This window comes from Elephas maximus, chromosome 4 (genome assembly GCF_024166365.1).
Source record: "Elephas maximus indicus isolate mEleMax1 chromosome 4, mEleMax1 primary haplotype, whole genome shotgun sequence".
NCBI classification, from domain to species: Eukaryota; Metazoa; Chordata; class Mammalia; order Proboscidea; family Elephantidae; genus Elephas; species Elephas maximus.
Window position 1 is genome coordinate 104,482,272 of NC_064822.1, and position 23,822 is coordinate 104,506,093.

At 47.5% G+C, this 23,822-nt stretch overlaps 2 protein-coding genes across 17 annotated transcripts in view; both read right to left on the reverse strand.

The window, feature by feature from the left end:
* The window catches only part of KMT2D (lysine methyltransferase 2D), a 37,818-nt gene extending 35,902 nt beyond the window's left edge, over window positions 1–1,916 (reverse strand). For all 15 annotated transcript variants that reach the window (XM_049882974.1, XM_049882966.1, XM_049882967.1 and 12 more), the window contains exon 1: window positions 1,827–1,916. The gene's annotated coding sequence lies outside the window, so the exon portion shown is untranslated. The remainder of the gene's footprint in view (window positions 1–1,826) is intronic.
* A 4,136-nt stretch (window positions 1,917–6,052) lies between these two features.
* Window positions 6,053–9,456, reverse strand: RHEBL1 (RHEB like 1). 2 transcript variants are annotated; one of them, XM_049883020.1, is made up of 8 exons: window positions 9,221–9,456; window positions 8,548–8,619; window positions 8,149–8,216; window positions 7,803–7,885; window positions 7,659–7,715; window positions 7,409–7,456; window positions 6,702–6,783; window positions 6,053–6,541 (listed from the first exon to the last, which is right to left on the reverse strand). In XM_049883020.1, exons 1-8 carry the CDS (start codon window positions 9,270–9,272, stop codon window positions 6,452–6,454), a joined length of 552 nt encoding a protein of 183 aa, XP_049738977.1. In that variant the 5' UTR covers window positions 9,273–9,456; the 3' UTR covers window positions 6,053–6,451. The 2 variants fall into 2 exon arrangements, with proteins under 2 accessions (XP_049738977.1, XP_049738978.1); XM_049883021.1 differs by lacking the exon at window positions 8,548–8,619.
* Between the last annotated feature and the right edge of the window lie 14,366 nt (window positions 9,457–23,822).

Genomic DNA, 23,822 nt, shown 5'->3' on the forward strand with positions numbered 1-23,822 from the left:
TAGGCTAGGTAGGGTCTAGCCAGGCTTCCTCTGAGGAACTAGACATCCCAGAGAACTGGTACAGATGCAGAGAGTAAAACTGCTGGTTCCACCTAGTCCTAGGTCTAAGAGGCCCAAAGCAGCAAGGAAGAAGGTAAGGACTTATCTTAACCTACTCTCCTCCCTGCCTCCATCCCAGACCAATAGTTTTCAACTCCTTATCCCAGCTAAGGGGGAAAGGAGGCTTGGAGAGGTGAAATGCTCAAGTAGGCCCTTAAGTGAACAGCTCTTAGGCAGGACTCAGGACTTCCTGGTTCCCAGCCTGAGAATCAAACCACACCTCTCTCCACCCCCATTTTGGGTCAGCCTTCCAGGAAGGATCCAAATGGCAACACTGGCCCTGTAGACCCTCCAGGCTGTTCCTGGGTCATCCTGGGGTCAGTCACAGCTAACAAGAAGTCCCTCCTAAGGAAGCTGTTTGAAGACAGAGAATAAGATAAGCCCTCCATAGAAGGCAGGGGCAGAGAGCACAGGTGACAGCTTACCTCACTCCACCATCCTGTGCCACCTCTTTTCCTTCAGAGTTACCACCCAGAAATCTTTCAAGAGCAAAGCCCCTAATTTCCCCCTTTCCAGGACCAGGCTTACAGAGATTGAGTGTGTGTATGTTGGAAATGGTGCAGTAAGGGAGCAAAACGTACCAGACAAATCCCTGCTGGGTAGTATGACAGGTGTGAGAGGGGCTGTCCCAGCCCAGGGTCCAGAGGCATGAGGCTCATGCTACACCCTTCATACACGCACATACACATGCCTTCACCCCAGCACCTCCTCCCAGCACTGAAAACACTGCCTTCCAGCAGAAACAGCTCTGGTCAGGTCATTTCCCCTCCAAAGAGGTACAGGCTACCCTATTCTGCAGGGCTGGGACAGGATCTAAGGACCAGTTCACACTCCCTGGTCAGAAAAGGCCCGGGGAGGTCTGGGAGGGGCTTGCAGGATTGGCCAGGGGCTCATGGGCAGCCAGCTTTCCACATCAGCCCTGGAGAAAGCGGGAGACAAAAGCCATTTTTTTTGCAGCCCACATTCGAAGGGAACAAATCTCAACAGCCTCCTCTATAATCCCCTGGAGATTATGTCCATCCCGAGAGGAAGGGAAGCAAAGCAGGTTAAGACAGCACTAGACCTTGCTGGGGTCACTTTGCAAAGACGGGTAGCTTCTAGTTGAACAGAAAGGCCAGAACTACCCCCAGCCCCGCCTCATTCTGGCCCCAGTCACCCCCTTCATCACACAAGTCACTTTGCACACTCTTCCCTTTGCCCAATGAAAGAATACCTGGTGAAGGATCTGGGGTTGCTTGAGTTTCCCAAGGACCGCTTTGGGTGCCCCGGCTGGGTAGGAACAGCCTTAAAGTCCAACCTGGCAGTAACTCTGACCTGGCAGTGGTACCCTCCCCCCATCCCAAGTTGTTCTGTTCCCAAGGCCCACAAGAAACCCCGGGAGAGAAACGGCAGCCTGGGATCGGTGGTGGAATCAGGGCCTGGGTCCTAGTTTAGTCGAGCTCCCCTCAACGCAAAAATAAACAGGCAGAGAGGCGATCTGGCTAGGTTCCCAAACTCCCGTGGCTCTCCGAACCCCCAGTCTTTAAAGAGGCACACCCCAAGACACCAGGCCTCAGTTCTGCCCTGGCGACTGGCTCAGGTTCTCTTGACAGACCCTGCCAACGGAACCCTCCTCAGTTCTGGCACCCCCTTCTCCAACCTAAGGGCCAGCTCCGGCCAAGATAGTCCATCTGGCTGCGCCCCCAGTCCAACCCTTTCTGGGCCTTGGCCGGGCGGAGTTCACTCACCTCTTCACAGGGCGATCCAGAAATCCTCATCCGAGAACATGGCCAGAGCCCGGGCCGCTCCCCGACCTCCAACCGCCAGAGCGATCACAGCCGCCCCCCGCACGGGGGGGCCTAAGGGGGCCAAGAACGGTAAATCCAGGTCGGAGTGGCCACCCTCCCTCCCCACCAAAAAGCAAGAAGCCAAATAGGATTCTCTGCCTTAGGTTCCAGCAGTTTAGGTTTCCATGGACAGCCCCAGGGCGGCGAATCCCGAGCGGACACAAAGAGAGCACCGGTGGCTTTGATCTTGGGCGAGCAAGCTCCGCATCCGCGTCGCCGGGTGGCCTCTCAGTCCCAGGGCCCGGCCAGCGCCCCGGCCGCCCGCGTCGGGCTCAGGCTGAACGTCGAGGCTCTCCAGATGGAACGTCGAGGCGCCTCCCCAGCAGCCCGGAAGGAATGCCGCGCCGCCCCGCGCCGGGCCCGGATGGAACGTGAGACCCTTGCAGGAGCGCCGGGCCCCTCTCCCCGCCCGGGCCGGCGCCCCGGGGCCGGGCGAGCTAAGGCGACACGGAGCCGGCGGGGCCGCGGGGCTGAACCTGACACACACCCAGCGCCGGGCTCCTCGATTCCGAGCGCTGACCCTCGGCGGCTTCGAGCCCCCCACCTTCTGCTCCCCCCGGGGAAGGGAGGAGGGTAGGTGGGCGAGGAAGAGGAAGGGGCGGGCGGTGCGAGCCCTCTGCCCGCTCCCAGCCGGTCGCTCCGGGCCCTGCGTTCGCCTCCCTTCCCCTTCTGGCTTCAGGAGCTGCCCCGCCCCCGGCCAGGCCGGCTCTGATCGGCGGCACCTCCTCGACCCCCAGCTGGCTATGATCGCGGGGGGCCTAGAGGTGCATGGCCCAACCCCGGCTCCCGGCGCCTGGGGGTCAGGAAACTGAGCGGAAAGTGGGGAACGAGGCAGCCATTTGCAACCGGAGAGGAAAGTAGTGCAGCGCGGCGCCGCTACGCCTCCCCCCCCTCCGCCTCCTGTTCGGCCGGTAGGGTGGTTCCTGCGAAGGGGCTATTTCTTGGCCCGGGATCTCGGCAGCGGTCGTGGAGATTCGTGAAGACTCCGGCGCGAGATTCGGGGGGGCCTTTTACCTGGGGAACCCCACTCGAGAAGGGGAGAAAGAAGAAGACGCGGCCCTATTTTGTGTTGGAGCGGAGCGGCGGAGGGATACGGCCCTCTCGGACGAAAGGCTGTGACTCTGCAGTTCTACGCACACGCTCCGGAATCCCTCCGCCACGAGTTAACCCCGACTGCGCCGAGCCGGCCGCTGTGCAGACACGTGGGAATGAAGCCCCCTTCCTCTCCGCCCTGGCCCCGGAACTGCCTCCTTTATTGCCCAGGCAGTTAAACTAGGACTCCTGCCACTTTCTAATTCCGTTTCCTTGGGCTCATCGGTCTCTGAAACTCCAACCCCCGTGCCGTGTCCAGGGGCTATCTTTCCCGGGAGGGGGATGGAAGAAGAGCCAGGAGATTGGCCGCTGCTCTGCATCCTGGGAACTGGAGTCCACAAATGGAGAAAGTGAGGCACGGAGCCTGGCGCTGGGAAGGGTGGGTTCTTGCCACGCTCGGGGGCCCGAAGAAAGCCAGAACGAGTCCCTAAGTCGTTACTTCTGGGTCCCAAACCCCTTCATGAGAGGAGGAAGGACTGTCAGTGGCTCCACAAATCACCACATACACCGCCCCATCAACATACGAATGTAGAGTTTCCCTTTTCTGGGAGCCCCCCCCACGCCCACCTAGTCTTTCTCTCCGAATCTTCAGGACCTGTATCCCCATTTTTTAGAAAACAGAGGGGATGTTCCTTGGAGCCTTGCTGCTACTTGGCTGAAGTATTGTTATCCTGGACAAGATCCCCAAAACACACTCCTTGCAGGCACCCCCCCCATAAGGCTGGATGAGAGAAAGGGCCCATGGAGTGGGCAGGAGCAGACAAATCAACTATGTGCTAGATACTTTATATATTCTTAAATTATTCCTCACCCTCATTATAAATTATATGGAATTATCTCCATTTATAGATGAAGAGATTGAGGTTAAAATAGGTAAAATTGCCCAAAGAACCACACTAGTGAGAAGCTGAGCCAGAATTCAAACCAAAGGCCATGAGTTTTCTAGATTGAAAAAATTTTAAGGAGGATATGAAAAAGAGGCAGGCAAATTTGGCCCACGACTAGTGTTGTGGGAAAGGATTTGCAGTGCTGTCCAATGGAACTCTCTGTGATTATGGAAAGGCACTATATCCACTGTCCAGTATGGTAGCCATTAGCGATATGTGGCTATTGAGTGCTTGAAATGTTGATGGTGCAACTGAGGAACTGAATTTTTAACTTTATTTAATTTTAACAAAATTAAATTTAAAAGACCATATGTGACTCATGGCTTTCATACTGGATAGTACAGGAGACCTTAATCCCTACTGTGCAGGGTCATAGGAGGATTTAGGATTAGGCACGTCCTCTGCCAGCGACACACTAGTACTATCTCTTCCTAACCATCCAGGTCTACTTAAAAAAGTCCAGCAGTGAACCCACACCTGTCCCAGGTATAGTGGAATAGTTAACCAAGAACCAGAAGTTGGACATTGGAAGGCCCTTCCCTACTCTCTGCACTCAGAAACAAGGAGAGGCAGCTGCTCACCAAAAAGAGCTCCAATAGTAACAGTGGTTGACTGAGAGACACCATTTCTTAAGGGCTTATTATGCATCAGAAACTATGTTAAGTATTACATACATTACCTCATTTAATTCTCACCTCAACCCTTTGAAGCAGGTTTAACCCCACTTTATAAATGAGAAACAGGCTCAAAGTTTAAGTGACTATCCAAAGTCACACAGCTAAGTTCACTATTCCAACCTAGCTATTAGCCACTATACCTTGCTGCCACCATGCCTTGAAATTGCATATTGATATACTTCTGGAAAACCTCAGATGTCTGCAAGTCTACCCCAGACCTCATAGAAGTGGCAGCAGAAGGGCAGGAGTATCCCAGGTCAGATGTGCAAAAGGACCTAAGTCTAATATAAAGAGAAAGGGTGGTAACAGCCCTAAAGAGACTCCTATGCTACTGAGGTTGCTCTTTGGATATCCTTCCAGCAGCCCTTATTTCTTTTTAGGCACTGGATCATAGAAGCAAAGGCCACTGGCAGAACTTTTGAAAATCAGCATGAAAAACCATCACCCCCAGTTACAATCCTGACCAGCCTGAAGCCAAGCACTGATAAGGTTACAACTAAAAAGCACATCTAGATATTGTCCGTCTATCCCATCTAAGGGCATTGACAGAGTGCCTCGGACTAAGGCTCCTCCAGTAGGCAGGAGAGGTCTATGCCCACCTTGAGAAGCTGCTATTCAGGCAACCTTACAAGTCCCTGGGGGAGGTATTAGGCCAGTTTAGGCCATAAGGCTGGGGGGTTAGAGAGACTGGAAAAGTAGAGGCAGATGGGACCAAACCTTCTGAGTTGAAACATTATCCAGATGGACAATGAACTGAGATGGTAGGTCAATAAGAATAGGCAAAAGCAATAGCCTTTGACAACTAAAAAAGGTAGCACAAGTCCAAAGGTGTGAAAGGTATGAAAAGGTCACCAAGTTATGAAAAGAGCAAAGAACATCCATATTAATGAAAAGTACTAGGACATGGGGAGGGAGGGGAGACTGACATACACCAGGGGCATTATTTCTTACTTCATTCCTCAGCTCAACTCTCTTGGGGAGCCGAAATCTTCACAACACTTTAGTCCCTGCCTCCACACTCTTTAATTCTTAACCTTATTACGAATGAGGGGCTTCCCTACCATTCTGAGTTCCAACAAATGCCTGCTCCAGGATGGAAGCTAGGTCCCAGCATGTGGCAGCTGACCACTAGAGGGCGGTGTTTCTGTAATTAACGGGATCTTGAGAACCAGAAGAAGTACATTGTCTGCCTACAAACATGCATGGCAGTGGCAGCCAAGTGGCAACTGATACCTATGTAGAGAGAAGCCAACAGATCAAAAAGGTGGGAAAGGCAAGTAGTAAGTGTTACGGTAATGGTCCTGCATGAATAAGAAGTAAGGAATAGAAACAAGGTGGGAGGTAAGTGTTAGTCCTGCTTTATCACCAAAAACACCATAGCCATCACTGCTTGGAAAGAAGAAAATAAAGATTAATATTAGTCCTGAGCTTTCCCAGACACAGAGAAGTCAATAACAAAAGATTTCTCAGTTTATTTGTATATACACATTGTCACCCCAGGGAGCCAGCTCCACTTCAGGAAGCCCCAGCTCCCCTTACCTAGCCAACACCCAAAACCTACACAGGAGGAGTCCTGGATAAAGAATGTCAAGGACCCATACCCCAGTACTGCAGGCTGTAACAGAACTCATTAGCAAAAACAGGGGGCTAGAGGCCAGTGCCTATGAGACATCCTTGCCCCTTTGTAAACATTGACACCCAGGCCGTCAGAGCCTGGGAAAAGTGTGCAAACATGAGTGTACCAGACTGTGTGCCCAGAGGGCTAGGGACGCAGCTGGCAACCATACCCGTGAAGTCCTGAGGGTATGCCCCACTGGAGCCTGGCAAATGCCAGCGGCAGAAATAAGGCAGTTACCCCATGCCCAAAGGCTCACATGAGTCGGCAGTGACGCTCTTGCCCATAGGAATTCTCCACACGGGCAATCTCCTGAATGACTTTGGTGAAGATGCCTTGAGTCAGCTGCAAAGGATAGAGATTCAAGGCAAAGGTTAGTTAGTTCATGCCAACACTACCCAGGTCTGAGGTGAACACCCCACTTCCCCACCATCCCCACCACTAAGAAGTGCCATGAGAAAAACAGTACTACTCCCTCTACCTTGCTAATGGCCAGGTCAAGTACCTGATTTTCTCGAGCAGATGACTCCATAAATGTCGCGCCCCAGGACTCTGCCAGCTTCTTCCCTTCAACTGCTTGGACCTCCCTGGAAACAAATTCAGGACATGAAGATGGAAGATGGCAATGTCCCCCCATGTTGTTTGCAACATCTTTAGAATCTAGACCTCCTCTGACCTACCCCACTTTCCCAAGGTTTGGGAGGAGGATTAAGAAAGAAGATATAAACAAAGGAGTGAGGAGTGAATGTGGGACAAAGGCTTGTAGGATATTGGCTGGGTAAGGGGAGCTGGGAACTCCTGAAGTGGAGCTGGCTCCCTGGGGTGATGATGTATATACACAAATAAATTGAGAAATCTTTTGTTGTTGACTTCTCTGTTTTTCTCTGTGTCGGGGGAGAGCTCACGACTAATTCCATTCTTTATTTTCTCCTTTTCCAAGCAGTGATAGTTGTGGTCTTTTTTATGACGAAGCAGGGCTAATACTTTCCACCCACTTCGTTCCTATTCCTTACTCCTCATTCATTCAGTGTTATTTTGGTACCCTATGGGAAATTATGGCTTTTGAGATAGAAGGGTACTTCATCTTAACCCTCAAGTTAGAAACAGAGATGAAATGATTTGCCAAAACTTGTGGCAGCGGCAGGAATAGGGCCTGGGTGATTCCTGGCCCAGCTCACTTTCCTTCATCCTGAGCAGCAGAGATTCACATACCTAGCTGGAGAGAGATCTGCCTTGTTCCCAACTAGCACCACCGGCAGCCTGTAGGGAAACAGCAGTCACTATAAGATCCCCTTCCATTCCTCATGGACCCTAACCTCCCTCACGTCAGTCACATCAGGGCTGAACAACTCCCCATCAGCCCAGGCAGTACTCGTGTCCTCCCTAACTGGACCATTCTCCCCTCTGCTGTCCTCCACCCCCTCTTGTCCACAGGATGTTTCTGTCCCCCAGGGCCACTTACCTGGTTTTCCCATGGCCTTCATGTAGCTTTTGGTACAGACTCTCAATGACTTGGAAGCTTCAAACACAGATATAAAGCTGTAACCTTAAATCTGGGACAGACCCAGGTCCTACAAGTCCCCCACTCACAGCCTTTCTCACTTACCTATGCTGAGAGGTAACAGAATATACAAGCACGTAACCATGGACCCCAATGATGAATGAATAGGGCAGAATGCTGTACTCATCCTGATAAGAAATAGAAACATCAATACCTAGATCTACACCATTCAGGTGGCAAAGGTTGGTGGGACTCCACCCCAGGGACCCTCCCTACTCCAGTTACTTCTGTTCAACAAATATTTATAATGTAGCTCCAATGAGCCCTGCACACTGCTAGCTGCTAAAATGCTTTACTTTTAATACTACTTCTCAAATAAGCCTCAGAGGCTACAAAACTTCACCTCCCAAGGCTGAACTGCCACGTTCGGCTACCCTACCCCAACTAGTACCTGCCCTGCAGTGTCCACCAGGTGTAGGTGAAACTCATCTTTGCCAAGAGTCACTATCTTGCTGTAAGCTGAAAAGAAAAATCGACCATGAGGGGCCTTGTAGGGCTAGCAACATGTGCCCCCATACAATCTTAACCCTGGGGGTAACAATGGATGGACCAGGTCCAGGGAGCTCTCCAGGAAACTGGAAAGACAATGCTAGGGTTCTTATTGTCTACAACTACACCACCCTGGACACAGTATCTTGCAAGATCCAAACTCTAGCTCCACTCACAGAACAGGATTGTGTGAAAAGGATTTAATGTCTAATTAAATAAGACCCTTGGCACCAGAGAAATTCCACATTATGGAGTTGGGTGGAGCCCTAGCCCTGTCACACTAACAGAGAATTCTACTCACTATTCTCCACTGTAGGATCATAGCCTTCCAAGAACTCGCCTTCCACAAATTGATGTGCCAAAGATGTCTTCCCTGTGGGGAGCAGTGGTAATTGTATCCAAATCCCCCATTCACATTCACACCCTCCGACCTTTCAGTCTTTGGCCCTGGACTAACAGGGACCCCCAATTAGCACCCCAGCCTGTGAGTGCTCCAAGAATGCCTTCCCCTTGCCTACTGCCACTCTCTTTTCACCCAGGGTCTCTGTACATCAGCTACACTACAACCAGTGGCGCCGCAGGAAGGCTTTCCCGCAGCCTTCCCTTCCCCCAGGAGATTCGGGATTCCCTAGCGTCTAGTCCGCCCCGATCCTGGGCACCTGCGACCACCAGCCCTACGCAGACCGTGCTCCCTGCACCAAATCCTGACCCTACTCCCACCCCCAACGTAGCCGAGGGAATCACTCTACTGTTCCTGTAGCCAATCCTACATTAACCGTTGCGTGCCCCTGGTCCCTGCAGCGGTCCCCACCCCATCCCACCCAGCCCTTCCTCTTCCACCCTTTCAATCCTTGCTCTACACTAACGTTCGCACGATGTCTCCGTTCCTCCTTGGGTCGGGCTCCCGCGACAGAGCGCCCCCTTTGGCCACAAAGCCGCGGTGCGTCCGTGCTCTCCCCAAGGCGGAGACTCACCTACAGAACGGTATCCGAGGATGACCACCTTCCTGTAGCGGACCAGCGGCATGGCAGGAGCCCGCCCCAAGGGGCTTGGAGAACTGCAGGCTGAGAAAGCCCGAAGAAGAGGAGCTCAGGGTGTAAGCGGGCGTGGCAACCGTGCAAGAAAGTCGCTCACCCAGAAGCTGCCAGGGCCAAGCTATAGGGAAACCAAAACAAGCGCCGCGCCCGGAGCCGGCCACGTGATCACAACACTGCACGACTAAACCGAGGGAGCCCGGCGCCGAGGGAACTACACTGCCGCGCCGCTCCGAGCTCCGCCCCCCAGGTTGTTCCCCATTGGTCTATTAGAAAGAATAAGGGCGGGGTCGCGAGCAGGAGGGAAGGGTGGGTCTCACGTGGAGCGGGAGAGCTGGGAGCTGCGCGTGCGCAGACTGGAGCCGGCTCATTCATAAAGAAACAGAAAGGAACCCGGGGTCCTAGAGATGTTTGCGCAATTGCAACTAGCGGAGTGGCTGTGAAGAACCACGAATGGGAAATGCCCGCTGTGTCTGAGCTGGAGTTTCTGGTCAAATGACTCTAGTCCTCCCTTTTACAAGGCCACTGGGGTCTTTGGATGGGGAAAGAAGGCCAACATTTAAATATATTCCCTTCTCTTCCCCCAGCCTTCAGCCCCAGACCTTTTTGTGACAGTCGTCAGATTTCCCCAGTCTTCCAGAATCTAACCTCTGAATGGCAATTCTTGTTCTTAGAAAAATTGCTAGAATTTGTGGCCAAGTCGTATGAGGTATCGTCGTCATCATCATCTTAATCCTCAATACATTCATTTATTCAACATATTTATTGAGCTCTATTTTATGCTCCAGGCTTTGGGAACAGAGCACTGAACAAGACTGAAGAGGTTACTGTTCTCATGAACATTAAAACCCAGTGGGGGAAGTCAAACATATAAACAAGGAGATATCAGATAGTCTTCAGTGCTATAAAAGAGGTGATAAGAAATGACCACTTTAGATTAGTGATACCTCCTCTCAGAGGAAAAGAGGAAGTCCCATTTAAACTGAGATCTGAATGGCAGTAAGGAGCCAACTAGTAGTAGATTCCAACAGAAGAATTCACCAATGCTACGATCATAAAGTAGAAATAAATTTGGTAAATCCCAGGAATGGGGGCAAAAAGCCAGTGAGCCTAAATCAGGTAAGTCTGAGAGGAAGACAGAGGTCAGGTCAGGTGAAAGAATTTGGGTTAATTCTAAGTACCTAGGAAGTTGTCGGGAAACCCTGGGGGCGTAGTGGTTAAGTGCTACGCGGCTAAGCAAAGGGTAGGCGGTTCGAATCCACTAGGCGCTCCTTGGAAACTCTATGGAGCAGTTCTACTCTGTCCTATAGGGTCGCTATGAGTTGGAATTGACTCAACAGCACTGGGTTTTTTTTGTTGTTGTTGTTACGAAGCTGTTGAGAAGCCCTAGTGGTGCAGTGGTTAAACTCTTGTTTGGCTGCTAACCAAAAGGTTCGTGGTTCGGATTCACCAGCTGCTCTGCAGGAGAAAGATATGGCAGTCTGCTTCCTTAAAGATTACAGCCTTGGAAATCCTATGGGGCAGTTCTACTCTGTCCTGGAGGGTCACTATGAGTCAGAATAGAATCTACTTGATGGCAACAGGAGGAAGCTGTTGAAGATGTTCATGCAGGGGCATGACGTAATCTGATACGTGTTTCTGAAAGGTCTCCCTGGCTATGGAGAATGGATTAGAGGTAGGGAGATCAACTAGGAGACTGTTGTTTGTAGTCTAGATAGTTATGCTGGTGGCTTGGCTATAGTGGTAGTGGAGATGAAATTAAGTGGAGATTCAGGACATGTTTGAAGCTGAAGTCAAGCTGACTTGCTAAAGAATTTGGTATAGGAGATTAGGGAAGGGAAGAGTTCTATTATGTGCCAGGAGCCCTGGTGGTGTCATGGTTAAGTGCTCAGCTGCTAACCAAAAGGTTGGCAGTTCAAATCCACCGGCTGCTCCTTGGAAACCCCATGGGGCAGTTCTACTCTCGACAGCATCTAACAACAACGACTATGTGCCAGCCAATGTGCTTGGTATATTTCATGCATTATCTCATTTAATACTGGCAACAACCCTAAGGTTGATAGTTGGGTCTGTTGGTTCATTCATCACCAATATTTATTGAACAAATACCATGTCCCAGGCACCTTTCTGGGTTCTGGGAACAGAACAATGAGCAACACAGACAAGGTCTTTGCTCTCAAGAAACAAGTATTCTTTCAGGTGAAGACCAACAATCTACAAGCAAACAATACATAAGTTACCAAAAAAAAAAAAAAAAGTAATAACTGCAGTGAAACTGCCAAAAGAACAAACTAATCTGTCTTGGAAGAAGTACAACCAGAATGCTCCTTAGAAGCAAGGATGGAAAGACTGCATCTCATACACTTTGTCACGTTATCAGGAGGGATCAGTCCCTAGAGAAGGACATCATGCTTGGTAAAGTAGAGGGTCAGTGAAAAAGAGGAAGACCCTCAATGAGATGGGTTGACACAGTGTTGGTAACAATGGGTTTAAGCATATCAAAGATTGTGAGGATGGCCCGGGACAAAGCAGTGTTTTGTTCTGTTGTGTGTAGGAGCCAGCTTGACAGCACCTAACAGCAACACAACAACACAATGAAATTTAAAAAACACAACAGGATATTAATGGGCTAGAAAGTAACTTGGGGTATGATACTCCTCTTTTTTATATGAGATCTTAGAAAGTCTGAGAAGATGACATTTGTGCCAGTTGCCGTCAAGTCAATTTTGACTCATGGGGACCCCGTATGTGTCAGTAGTATTGTGCTCCATAAGGTTTTCAATGGCTAAGTTTTCAGAAACAAACTGCTGGGCCTTTCTTCTGAAGTATCTTCGTGGTAGACAATGAGACCATCTACGACATCTGTTGCTGGAAACTTGATGTTGAGCACCCAACCTACATTAACCTGAATTTTCTGATATTCAGCTTATTGTTGTAGTCACTTGAATGTTAAGAATGTATTTGGCTGCGATAACAGAAAACTCAAGTAACAATCGCTTAAACAGGGATTTATTTTTCTCAGGTAGCAAAACTGGAGGTAAGTGCCATGAGTCTGTATAATGTCAGATCTGGCATCTGCAGTTCTCTTGACCTTTTCCTCATGCTTATCACCTCATGGTCTCAAGTTAATTTCACCTCCATCATCACATTTAAGTTTCAAGAGAAGTTCTGGTGATCATAAAAACACTGATATTGAAAATGAATATAAAGAGCTTGAATAAAATTATTCTTGAAATGGAAAAACAGCAAAATCAATCTATTATTTTATAGGATATGTGCTTTTAAGTATGTATATGTAACTAGGGGAGCCTTAGTGACACAGTGGTTAATCACTCATCTGCTAACTGAAAGGTTGGCGGTTCGAATCCATCAGCCACTCTGCAGAAGAAAGATGTGGCAGTCTGCTTCTGTAAAGATTACAGCCTTGGAAACCCTATGGTGAAGTTCTACTCTGTCCTATAGGGTCTCTATGAGTTGGAATCAACTCAACTGCAATGGGTTAGTAGTTATATGTAACTTAGTTTATATGTAATGTTATAAGTATACATTTGACTGTTTAATTCCTAAAAGTTGGCTCAAACTGGTGAAGGACAAGCTTCTTGGATCAAGTCGACAATGAGACTATGTTGGCATCTCCTGTCTGGAGGGGAGATGAGAGGGCAGAGGTGTCCAGAAGCTACCCGAATCTACACGGGGCGGGGGTGGGGGGAGTACTGTGCTATCTCATCAGAGGGAGAGCAATTAGGAGTGTATAGCAAGGTGTATGTAAATTTTTGTATAAGAGACTGATTTGTAAACTTTCACTTAAAGCATAATAAAAAAAAAAAAAGTTGACCAAACAGCTCCTTTTATTTTGGGTCTTCTAATTAGGAAAATGGATAATCATCTCGCTTTGCTATCAACATTTTTTTAGCATATGCAGATATAGAGTTAAGATAAGACGTAGACATGCTATGTTTCTTAGATTTAGATTAGCTAATAAATTGCTTTCAGATGCTCTCTGTCACTTTCCTTCCTGACCTGGAGGCCTTTCACTAAAGACCCAAACTTTAGCGTTATGGTTCTTACTAGCTTGGCATCTTTGGTTTGCTTCTGCAGATCCTCTCTTCAGCCTTCTCAACCCTGTTCTATGCTCTGGGAAGCCGAACTTTATAGATTGGATGAGTGCCCTCTGACCTCCAGTTGTATTTAGCTAATGGGAGGCACTGGCCAGAGACTGTAGGGTAGAGGAGAGACGGTCAGAGTCTTTATTCTCCTATTCGCTTCTTGTTGGGCTACATTTTGGCAGTGGTTACATTCATCTATCAGAGGCCACAACCCTGTTATACAACTACAGTTACAGCTTTCTCTGGGTTCTTGTAACCCCTTCCCCTTGACCCTTCAGACCTATGGTAGTAATGTCTCCCCACTGATGCCAGATGGAGAATGCTCCATCACTCTTGGTACCCCTTTACCTCATTCACCCCTTTATAAACAGTCTTTTCGTTATATTTTCCTCAATACCCCATTTGAGTGTGCCGTCTGTTTCCTACAAGGACTTTGAATGATATACCTCTCACATAATGAAAAATTCTTCAAGTAAAGGTTTAAGGCAAATTATATTAAATCTCACATCACAGTGTAAGAAGCTAGAAGCATAGAGGGAAAAACAGTTAATTCCATCTGGAAGAATCATAGAAGGTTTCAATTGAGCTGGACCTTAAAGCCTGAGAAGGCAAAATGCTAAAGGAAGAGTGAAAACATAGTGTGTTCTGGAAATGCAGGGTGGACAATGTACCTGCAGCACAGGCTATGCGTGAGAGTTAAGGCTGAAAATTAGTCTGGCATCAGATTAGGGAGGGCTTTGAGTGCCAGATTTAAGAACTTGACTTTCATTCAGCAGCCCGGGGTTCTCAAAATATACCACTAGTCATACGCAAGATGACTTAGTAACACATAAACTTTTAAAGAAAATTTTATGTCATGTCATTTTTTTTAATGAGTAGTAGGAAAAAAAATAATAACTAGAATGCCAAAACTGTGACTTCACAAATATTCTTGCTTAGAAGAGGCTAAAGCTGGTAATTAAAAAAGCCAGTAGAATTGGAGAAAAATATTAGGTAAACAATCATATATGTGGTAAGGGACTATGGAAATAGTTATGAAAATAGTGCAAAGTTTGGGAAACACACAATAAGCAATTGAACCTTTGTATTTTCTTTTTTGGGGAGGGAGGGATGGAGGAAGGAAGGGCAGTACCATAAGGAGAACTGTGCTTTTAAGGATCACACTGGTGGCCTTGTGGAGGATGTACCCAGGAGGCCTGGGGTTGGAGGCAGGAAGCCCTATTAGGAAGCCAGTACCCAAGAGGGGAATGATGAGGGCTGGACTAGGTTAATGACAGAGAGGACGATGAGGACACTCCAGACAGAAGTTATGAAGTTGATGACCTAGTTAAATGGGAGAAAGTGGAGGAAGACGCCAATTCTACTTATAGAATTAGAGGACATGTGAAGAAGAATAGGCATTTTTTAGCGGGGCCAGTGAATTTAACGCATTCCGTTTTGATATATGGATTTTGAGGCATCTCCCAGATGTTCGCATGGGTTGATGTGTTGGTTAAGGATGTCTCTACCCACTCCATGAAAAATAACCAGAATACATATGCAGGCATCTTCTCTGCCTGTTTTGTAATTCCAGTTCTCTCCTTGGTCTTCCCCCTACTCTTGATTTCTGCCAGCATGGAGTATGTCAGGAAAAGTTGGAGGAAGTGCTTGGGTCTCTAAAGGAAGATTGCTCAGTCCAGGGGCCACAATCAGCAATTTACAAAATAATGAAATCATAGCCTGTTAGACCCTAGGGGTCGTCTAGTACAGTGGTTCTCAAACTTGACCACACATCAGAGTCACCTGGAGGGCTCGTTAAAGCACAGATTGCTGGGCCCCTCTCCAGAGTTTTTGATTCAGTAAATCTTGGTAAAATCCCAAAATTTGCATGTCTAACAAGTTACCAGATAATGCCGAGGTTGCTGGTGTGGGGACCACACTCTGAGAATCACTGATGTAGTGCAACTTCTTCTCCATACTATAAATTGGGAAACTGCAGCCCAGAAAAGTGAAGCACATCACAGCAGCAAAACATGGTGGGCTTAGCGGTTAACCAGACCTGGTTTCAAATTTTGGTTTATTCACTGTGTGATCATGGGCAGGTTACTTAGTGTCTTAGTTATCTAGTGCTGCTATAAGCAGAAACACCACAAGTGGATGGCCTTAACAAAGAGAAATTTATTTTCTTACAGTCTAGTAGGATAGACGTCCAAATTCATGGTGTCAGCTCCAGGGGAAGGCTTTCTCTCTCTGTCGGCTCTGGAGGAAACTCCTTGTCATCAATCTTCCCCTGGTCTAGGAGCTTCTCCTCACAGGAACCTCGGGTCCAAATGGCACACTCTGCTCCTGGCACTGCTTTCTTGGTGGTATGAGGGCCCCAACTCTCTGCTTGCTTCCATCTCCTTTTATCTCTTCCACACCCAAGGGAAACTCCCTTTACATTAGATCAGGGATGTGATCTTAGCATGGGTGTTACATCCCACCCTAATCCTCTTTAACCACAGGCAGAGATCATGATTTATAACACACAGGAAAATCACAAAATAGAGGACAACCGCACAATACTGGAAATCACGGCCTAACCAAGTCGACACAAATTTTTGGCGGACACAATCCAATCCATGACACTTAACTACTCTGAGCCTCAGTTTCTCACCTATGAAATGGTTAGGACAACATGGTAGTGGACACTTATTATTCTTTCTGGCTGCCTAAATCTGGCTGCCTACAGGAAGACTGAGTTCCAGGGTGGACAGTAGCAGTGGTTTCACAGTGGCTTCCAGCATCCAGTGTCAGTGGCACTGGTCTGCAAATTGCAGTGTCTAATGTTTGGTGGCAGTTGCCACGCTGCCTCCACTGGCTTGGTTCTGTGGTTTGGAGCATTCGTTTCTGGCAGCATAGCCTCTGAATCCGGGTCCCGAACCCTCCCAGCGGTTCTATGATCTACTTAAATCAGTCACTCTGAGGTTCTGTTGCTCGCAATTCAGAACCCTCCTGGATGAAATACTTTGCACAACTGTAGTGAGAATTAAATGAGATAACGTATGTGATATCCCTATCACTCAACTGAGGAAGAGCTGCTGTTCATTAACCCAAAGCCACCATAATAATTATTATTAATATTTGAAAGTGAATTCACAGCTTGGCCAGAGGAAGGCAGATAGATGATCTGGACCCCAGCAATGACACCATTGAGAAAGGTGTTCCTGGGAAGAGCATTCATTCTGGTAGGCTACAGAAATGGATTCATTCAGGATACCTCCAAATGCTCCTGTGCTGGGACAGGATCCCAGTAATTCACAAGAGCCTTATCTGGGTCCCATGATGCCAATGTATTCATTGCTTTCCCTTTCCAATAACCAGGATGCCTGAGTACTCTATCCAGGCACTCCCTTACTTGGATCCTGTATTGAAGTACCAGAATGTTGCCTGATGAGCAGAAAATTAGGATAAAGGGAGGAGGTCTAAAGAACCATCCCTGTCCCATCACAGTGACCACATTCAGTACCTCCTTCCCAAGACAGTTCTGGGCACACAGTAACAATTCTGCTTGACTGAGTCCCCATTCACTATATTCCATTTTGGATTAATAGATTGATGTTGGTTAATTGATTACTCTTTTATTTTAAACAATCTTTTTTTTTAGATGAGTTAATTAGTATCGAGCTCATAAAATTGAGAGAAAACTTTTCATTCTACTTCCTCACTCCCTCCCTTATCCTATTACCAAAACCCCAAAACTGAACCCACTGCCACTGAGTTGATAATGGCTCATAGTGACCCAAAGTAGGACTATCCATGGGGTTTCCAAGGAGCTACTGGTGGATTCGAACTGTTGACCTTTTGGTTAGCACCCTGAGCTAACCACTTTGCCATCAGGGCTCATGGTCAAACACCAAGTCCTATCAATTCCACCTTACAAATATTTCCTGAAATTGTCTTTTGTTTGATCTCTATTGTCAACATTTTTTCTTGGCCAGCATCGTGTCTTACCTCTTTTCTTGCTTTCCTCTTTGAAACCACAAGGCCCATTCTAATTCATTCTTCATTCAGTAGTCAGAGTGATCTTTTTAAAGGCAAATTTGACCAGACCACTCCTCCAAACTAAAACCTAATTAAATTAATTTAAGCCATTAAAATGGCTGCCTATTTCTCAAAAAAATAAAATGAAATAAAAATTTCTAGCATAGTACAAAACCTGCCGGTTCTCGCAGGGACTTAATAAATATTTGCTGGAGGGAGTAAGGGGAGAAGTCAACTTTCTGGACCTGGGAAGAACTGCCTTTTCTCTTTATGTGTTGATTTGCCTTGTTTCAATCTCAGAGCACTCTTTATTGCCAGCCTCTTGGAAACATCTCTTTGTGGCCTCTGGAATCTCTTACCAAGTGATTTCCTCAAGGTTACACAGCTGGTGAATAGTATCAAACAGAATATACAGTCCTATTGTTCTTAACTGTAGAATCACATGTTTAAAAGTGACAACCACAGGTTATAACGCTTGATCCTCTTGTGACACTCGCACGGCTAGTTTCGAGGACTTGGTATAGTGTCTTAACGAGATAAAGGAAATCCACCACCCCACCCCACCAATGAAGCCCCTTCATCTTTAGACAATTCTAACAGTTATTCAAAATCAGAGATTTCAAAGGAATTCTCTGTCTAAGCCAATTTGTTGAAGGATAGAGAGAATGAGGGAAAGGAAGATCCATGGGAGAGAGAGACCCACACCCTCCTTCCTCTGGTGGTCCCAAGATGCTTTGGAAGAGGAATATGGTTGGCTTTGGCCTCGGCTTAGTTCAGGGAGAGATCTGCAACATCTATTCTCAAAGATTCTACGAGATACCATAGACTAGCCAGGAACTAGAACAAGGAAGCGATGTGTGTAGAGGAAATGGGATTAATTCCAGCTCAAATGTTGGGAGAAATCCCAGTTGCTGCAGCTGCTGAGGGCTTAACCAGCTGTTCCCTGGGCAGCTGCAATATTCAACCCAGATCTGGCTCTCAGGGTAGCAGCTCTGTCTCAGTTTGGGGCCATCGACTCCAAGTGAAGCCAAGGCTCTGCTGAAAGGATATTGGAAAAGCAAAAAGGAAGAGCAGAAAGAGTCCCCAGTTTCAAGGACTTCTGTTTGGATGCCATGTGATTTGAAATTGGACAACTGTGTTCTTAGGTTATGTGGTCCCAAGGAGAGAAACGGACAGTTTGAGTTTAGATTTCAGAAAGAAGGGAAACCAGGGCCTGAGATAATCACCTTTGATTCAGCTCCTATCCTATCCTATCTCACTCTAAGTTCCCTACACTGCCCCCTAGCATGTGCTCCCATAGCGTGTTAGAGGGAGGGATTTCCTACTTGTGATTTGAACTATATAGCAGGGGCACTCAGATGTTCAGATAAGGACCAGCCTACTTAAAATAAAGACACACTACCCAAAAAGCCCTGTCCAATCACCAATTCTCTTTTTAAAATATAAGTTTGATTACACCATTTACCTGCTTCAAATTCTACAGTTGCTTCTCATTTCTTTCAGGACAAAATTCAGAATCCTTAAGTTGAATCATAATTCCCTCCAGTTATATTGAACTTGTTAATATTCCTCAGATTCGTCTTGCTTTTGCTCCACAACTGCAGGCCTTTGTAATACTGTTCCCACTCTTGGACAGCACTTACCCATCCTTCACGGATCAGCTTAAATGTCACTTTCCATCTCTTTCACAACACTCTTGTGTTTCACACAATCCTTCTAACCACTTATGCAATGCCTGTCTTGCTGACTTAACTGTAAAAGTCATGGAGAAGGGGCTGTGTGTATGACTTTATTGTCATATTCCCTGTCATGGATTGAATTGTGTCCCCCAAAAATATGTGTCAACTTGGTTAGGCCATGCTTACCAGTATTGTATGGTTGTCCTCTATTTTCTGATTTTCCTATGTGTTATAAATCATAATCTCTGCCTGGGATTAAATAGGATTAGGGTGGGATGTAACACCCTTGGAATCCCTGGTGGCATAGTGGTTAAGAGCTAAGGCTGCTAACCAAAAGCTCAGCAGTTCAAATCCACCAGGCACTCCTTAGAAACCCCGTGGGGCAGTTCTACTCTGTCTTATAGGGTCACTATGAATTGGAATTGACTCGGTGGCAATGGGTTTGGATTTTTTTGGTTTGGTAACACCCTTGCTCAATTCACATCCCTGATCCAATGTAAAGGGAGTTTCCCTGGGGTGTGGCCTGCACTGCCTTTTATCTTACAAGAGATAAAAGGAAAGGGAGGCAAACAGAAAGCGGGGCACTTTATCCCACCAAGAAAGCAGTGCCAGGAGCAGAGCACGTCATTTGGACCCGGGGTTCCTGCAAGAAGAAGCTCCTAGTTCAGGGAGAGACTGATGAGAAGGACCTTCCTCCAGAGCCAGAAAGCCTTCCCATGGAGCTGATATCCCGAATTTGGACCTAGCCTACTAGATTGTGAGAAAATGGATCTCTCTGTTAAAGCCACCCACTTGTGGTATTCTGTTATAACAGCACTAGATAACTAAGACAGTCCCATTGCACAGCACGATACTTGACACATAATGGACACTCAATAAAACATTACTGAATTTAAGATATCACTTCTCATGGGGAATGTTCATTTTTATACACCAACCAAGTCACATACAGAGATAGTAACAGGGAAAAGGTTTGAATGTGCTAGCTGGCAACCAGAATCTCTCCCTCCCTTCTAGGGAAATACCTTGACCAGCCATAGCCTTCTTTTCCACAGACAGCTGCCTCAGTCTCCCAGCCAGAGAGGAAACCTTTCTTCAATATAGCACAGACCACAAAAACACAGTCAGGGATAAACAATCAGGGTTCTGGATCTGAAATGCTCATATTTTCAAGGAGGGTTGATTATTTTCACTAAGTAATGACCCCATCTTAGCACTGGTCTCTTCCTACCTCAAACAATTCTAGAAGCTCAATCTCCCCTCTCTTTCTCAGATTCAAAAGGAGCTAAGAGTCTTCTTATGCTTTCTGTGATGGTATACCTCTTTGCCATGGATTCCTGCCAGAAACTGTACCAGTATATTTATTCCCTTTACTGATGGCTGGTAGCTTTAGTTAGGGAGTTAGTTTGGGTGTTCGGCCATCCCGGCAGGAAGAAGAGCCGATGAAAATGAGAAATAAATGCTGTCAAAAAGCTGGGAGAGCTTTATTACGGACTCAATGAAAGGAATGACCCAGGATCAAAAACAACTTAAGATGTCATATGGTATGGCCCCACTCATCAAGGCAGTCTTACTTCTTGTTACTGCTGCTCCAGTTCCACCACTTACTGGCTGTGGTAGTTTGGGCAAGTGACTTAAATCTCTCTTTCCCTCAATTTCTTCATCAATAACACGATCCTCCAAAGCTTATTATGGGGATCCAATGAAAGAATGCATGAGCATGCATGAAATGCCAGAACAGGGCCTGGCACCTAGTAATCTCTCAATAAACATTAGCTCCATAGAGTTACACTTCCTAGTGTCTCCCAGAGTCTCCTGCTCTTGCTAGGCTACACATCTTCATCCCAGATTCCAAGTCCTTGCTCCTGATATCCCTTCTGCCTGGAATGCCCTGTCCTGTCTCCTCCACTTACACATGCTTCAACATCCTATTCTCCTCAAGTCCTTCTCTGTACTAGTATGGCATTTACTTCTTCTTCAACTCATCTTGATTAAGCAACAGTGTTGCTTTGTCAGTTAACCATTTTATTCTTTGTGTCTCCTTCTCCAGGGAAGAGGCTGTTTCTTTAGCTCTTGTGTGTTTTTCAAGGGCCTAGTACAGAGCTGTGCTGTAGATGTTCAGTAAATCTTGCTTGAAGAAGGGAAGGAAAGGAAAAAAGCTGGATTCTGCATGATGAAAAGTTCACCTGAACCTTAGAGCAGTGGTTCTCAAGTCTCCCAGTATGCTGAGAGGTTTCACCAAGGTTATCACAAAATGTTCTGGGAATTCTCAAAACAAGGTTATTTTTAATTCTACTTTAGTTCTAAAAACATTAAAAATCTGTCTGTTTCACAGAATTTTCTGAAGAAAGGAGTATTACGAAATCAATTATAGATGCAACACAACCCCCCAAAAGTTTGGGAACCATTGATAATGCTTTTAGTGGAGTGGTGAAAAGTAAACAGCAGAAAGCAGCGAAGACAGTGAGAAATGGACACAGTATAGAAAACACTTAGAGTGTCTATTCCATATTGGGCACATATACTGATCTTGCCAACAATCCTGTCAAGTGGTGTCATTATCCCCAGCTCTGTCTGACTTCAGGGAGCCCTGGTGGTACAAATGGTTAAGCTAAAGTTTGGCAGTTTGAACACACCCAGAAGCTCCTCAGGAGAAAGACCTGGCAATCTGCTTCCATAAAGATTATAGCCAAGAAAATCCTTTGGGGTAGTTCTACTCTGTCACTTGGGCTGCTATGAGTCAGAATGAACTCAATGGCACCTAACAACAAGAACAATGTCTGAATTCCAAGCCATGCTCTTTCCCTAATCCTCATTGCTGGTTTTGTGAATGAGAAGAGGTAGCACATGGCCACAAGAGTATATGGCCTGCTCTACGGAGATGGTGCCCTTTGCTGCTAGGGGGCAGGTCATGGTTTTTTTAAGGCACTGGGAGGTGCCTCAAAGGGACAAGGATAATGAGGGATGGAAGTAGGGTGTGAAAAGTGAGCCTCGGGCCTGGGAAGTGCCCTACAGGATGTAATTCCTACTATGATACTAGGAATCATCACTGTTATGGTTAAAGGCCTTATTTTCGGCACATCACTGTTAAGATATATGCATTACCTGGGAAGGGATGTAAAAACAAGGAGCCCATCAACATAGAAAGGGTCATTAGTTTTTCAGATTAGTCATCACCCAGGATGACATGACAGGTGGACATCAGGATCTGATAGAGGGAGACAAGGGCAGATTCAGAAAGAAAGAAAGAAAGGTTTACAGCTTGGGGTATGTTTCTGAGAGCCCGTTGGAGAACAACAGGCACCTGGCGTGAGTTGAGTGAAATGAAATGGTGGGTGGAAGGGCATGAAAGGCAAACGTAGTCCACTTCTTAGTTTTGCCTTTATCAAGAACTACCTGGAACTCTAAAATATGCTTTCACACACTGGTCACCAGGTCATAAGGGTGAGAGAGGTGAAGGGCAACTTGGATGGGAAGGAAATCTGGACACCTGCAGGATACAACTCCAACTCCAACTTCCAGGAGCCACTGAGCTAAAGCAAGTACCACCGATGCAAAATTGCCAAGGTTTGGGAAGGCTTTCTCAGAGAGAGGCAGGTGGGCTCCTCGCGGGCTCCCGACACCCGTGGCTTAGTCCTGGCAGCTTAACAAGCCCCACCCACCATCTCTAGCCTCCTCTGGGAGGAGGGCTTCTTTGCACCGGTTCAATCCACCCATCCTTGTAGCATTCTTTCCTTTGGTCTCCAAGGGAACCAAGAGTAAGCCTAGAATTCTCCTGAAGGCCACCAGAGGGCGGTGTATTAATCAGGGACCCAGCACCCTGGGAGTGCACAGTTGTTATACACAATAGCCGGTGGCTCCTGGCGGTACCACAAACCCCTGACCCCTCCCCAGGCCCTAGACATTCTCCTTCCAAAGCAGTGCAACTTCCTCAGAGACTTCATTCGAAACCCAGGGGCACCAGCCTGCCTAGATTCCAGGTGTCCCATGTGTTGGAACCTGGAGTTTCTAGAAGCACCCAGGCCAGGGAAGCAGAGCCCGCAATAACTGAAGAAGGGCTGGAAAGGGGCATTAGAAGGTGGAGGAAACCAACAGAAACGACAACCGGGGCCGGCCAACAGAAAGGGAACTCGGGTTGCAATACACGTATGTCCCTGCTAGGGTGGCCTATTCCCCTCCCCCCCCCCCCCCCCCCACACACACCAGGGCTGAGCCACTCTCTGTGCACAGCTCTTCAGGACGGAAAGGTTCCAGCCATCTGTTCAGGTTCTTTGTCTTGGCCACGAGTGTTTGAGGACTGTCAGTTATGAATTAGCCAGGGATTTCCACAGGTCACCAGCTGGCCCAGTGACGTCCCAGGGGGAAAAAAAAAATCAGCCCCATCCAGGTCCTATTACAAGGGAAGGATAGGACGAGGCTGATTCATAGTCTCGAGGGAGGGCCTAGGACTGCACGTTAACAATCGGTGGTGGCGGAGGCGGGATGCTTTGCTTATCAATACCCACAGTGGCCTGAGCCCCTGCTGGAGCCCCCAAGAACAGAGAAGGGACAGGTATGGGCCTTCACGCTCCCTGGACAACTCTGGCCCATCCATCTGTTGGTATGCAGCGATGTGGGGGGAATGCTGGTCTTCTCTGGGTGGGAGGAGGGACCAAGAGTCTAAAGAAGAGCATGACTCTTCATTGGTTAGAAGGCCCCTCTAAGGGGAGGAAGAGGGCCCCCCCCACCTGCTGGGGCGGGGGAAGGAGAGGAAGC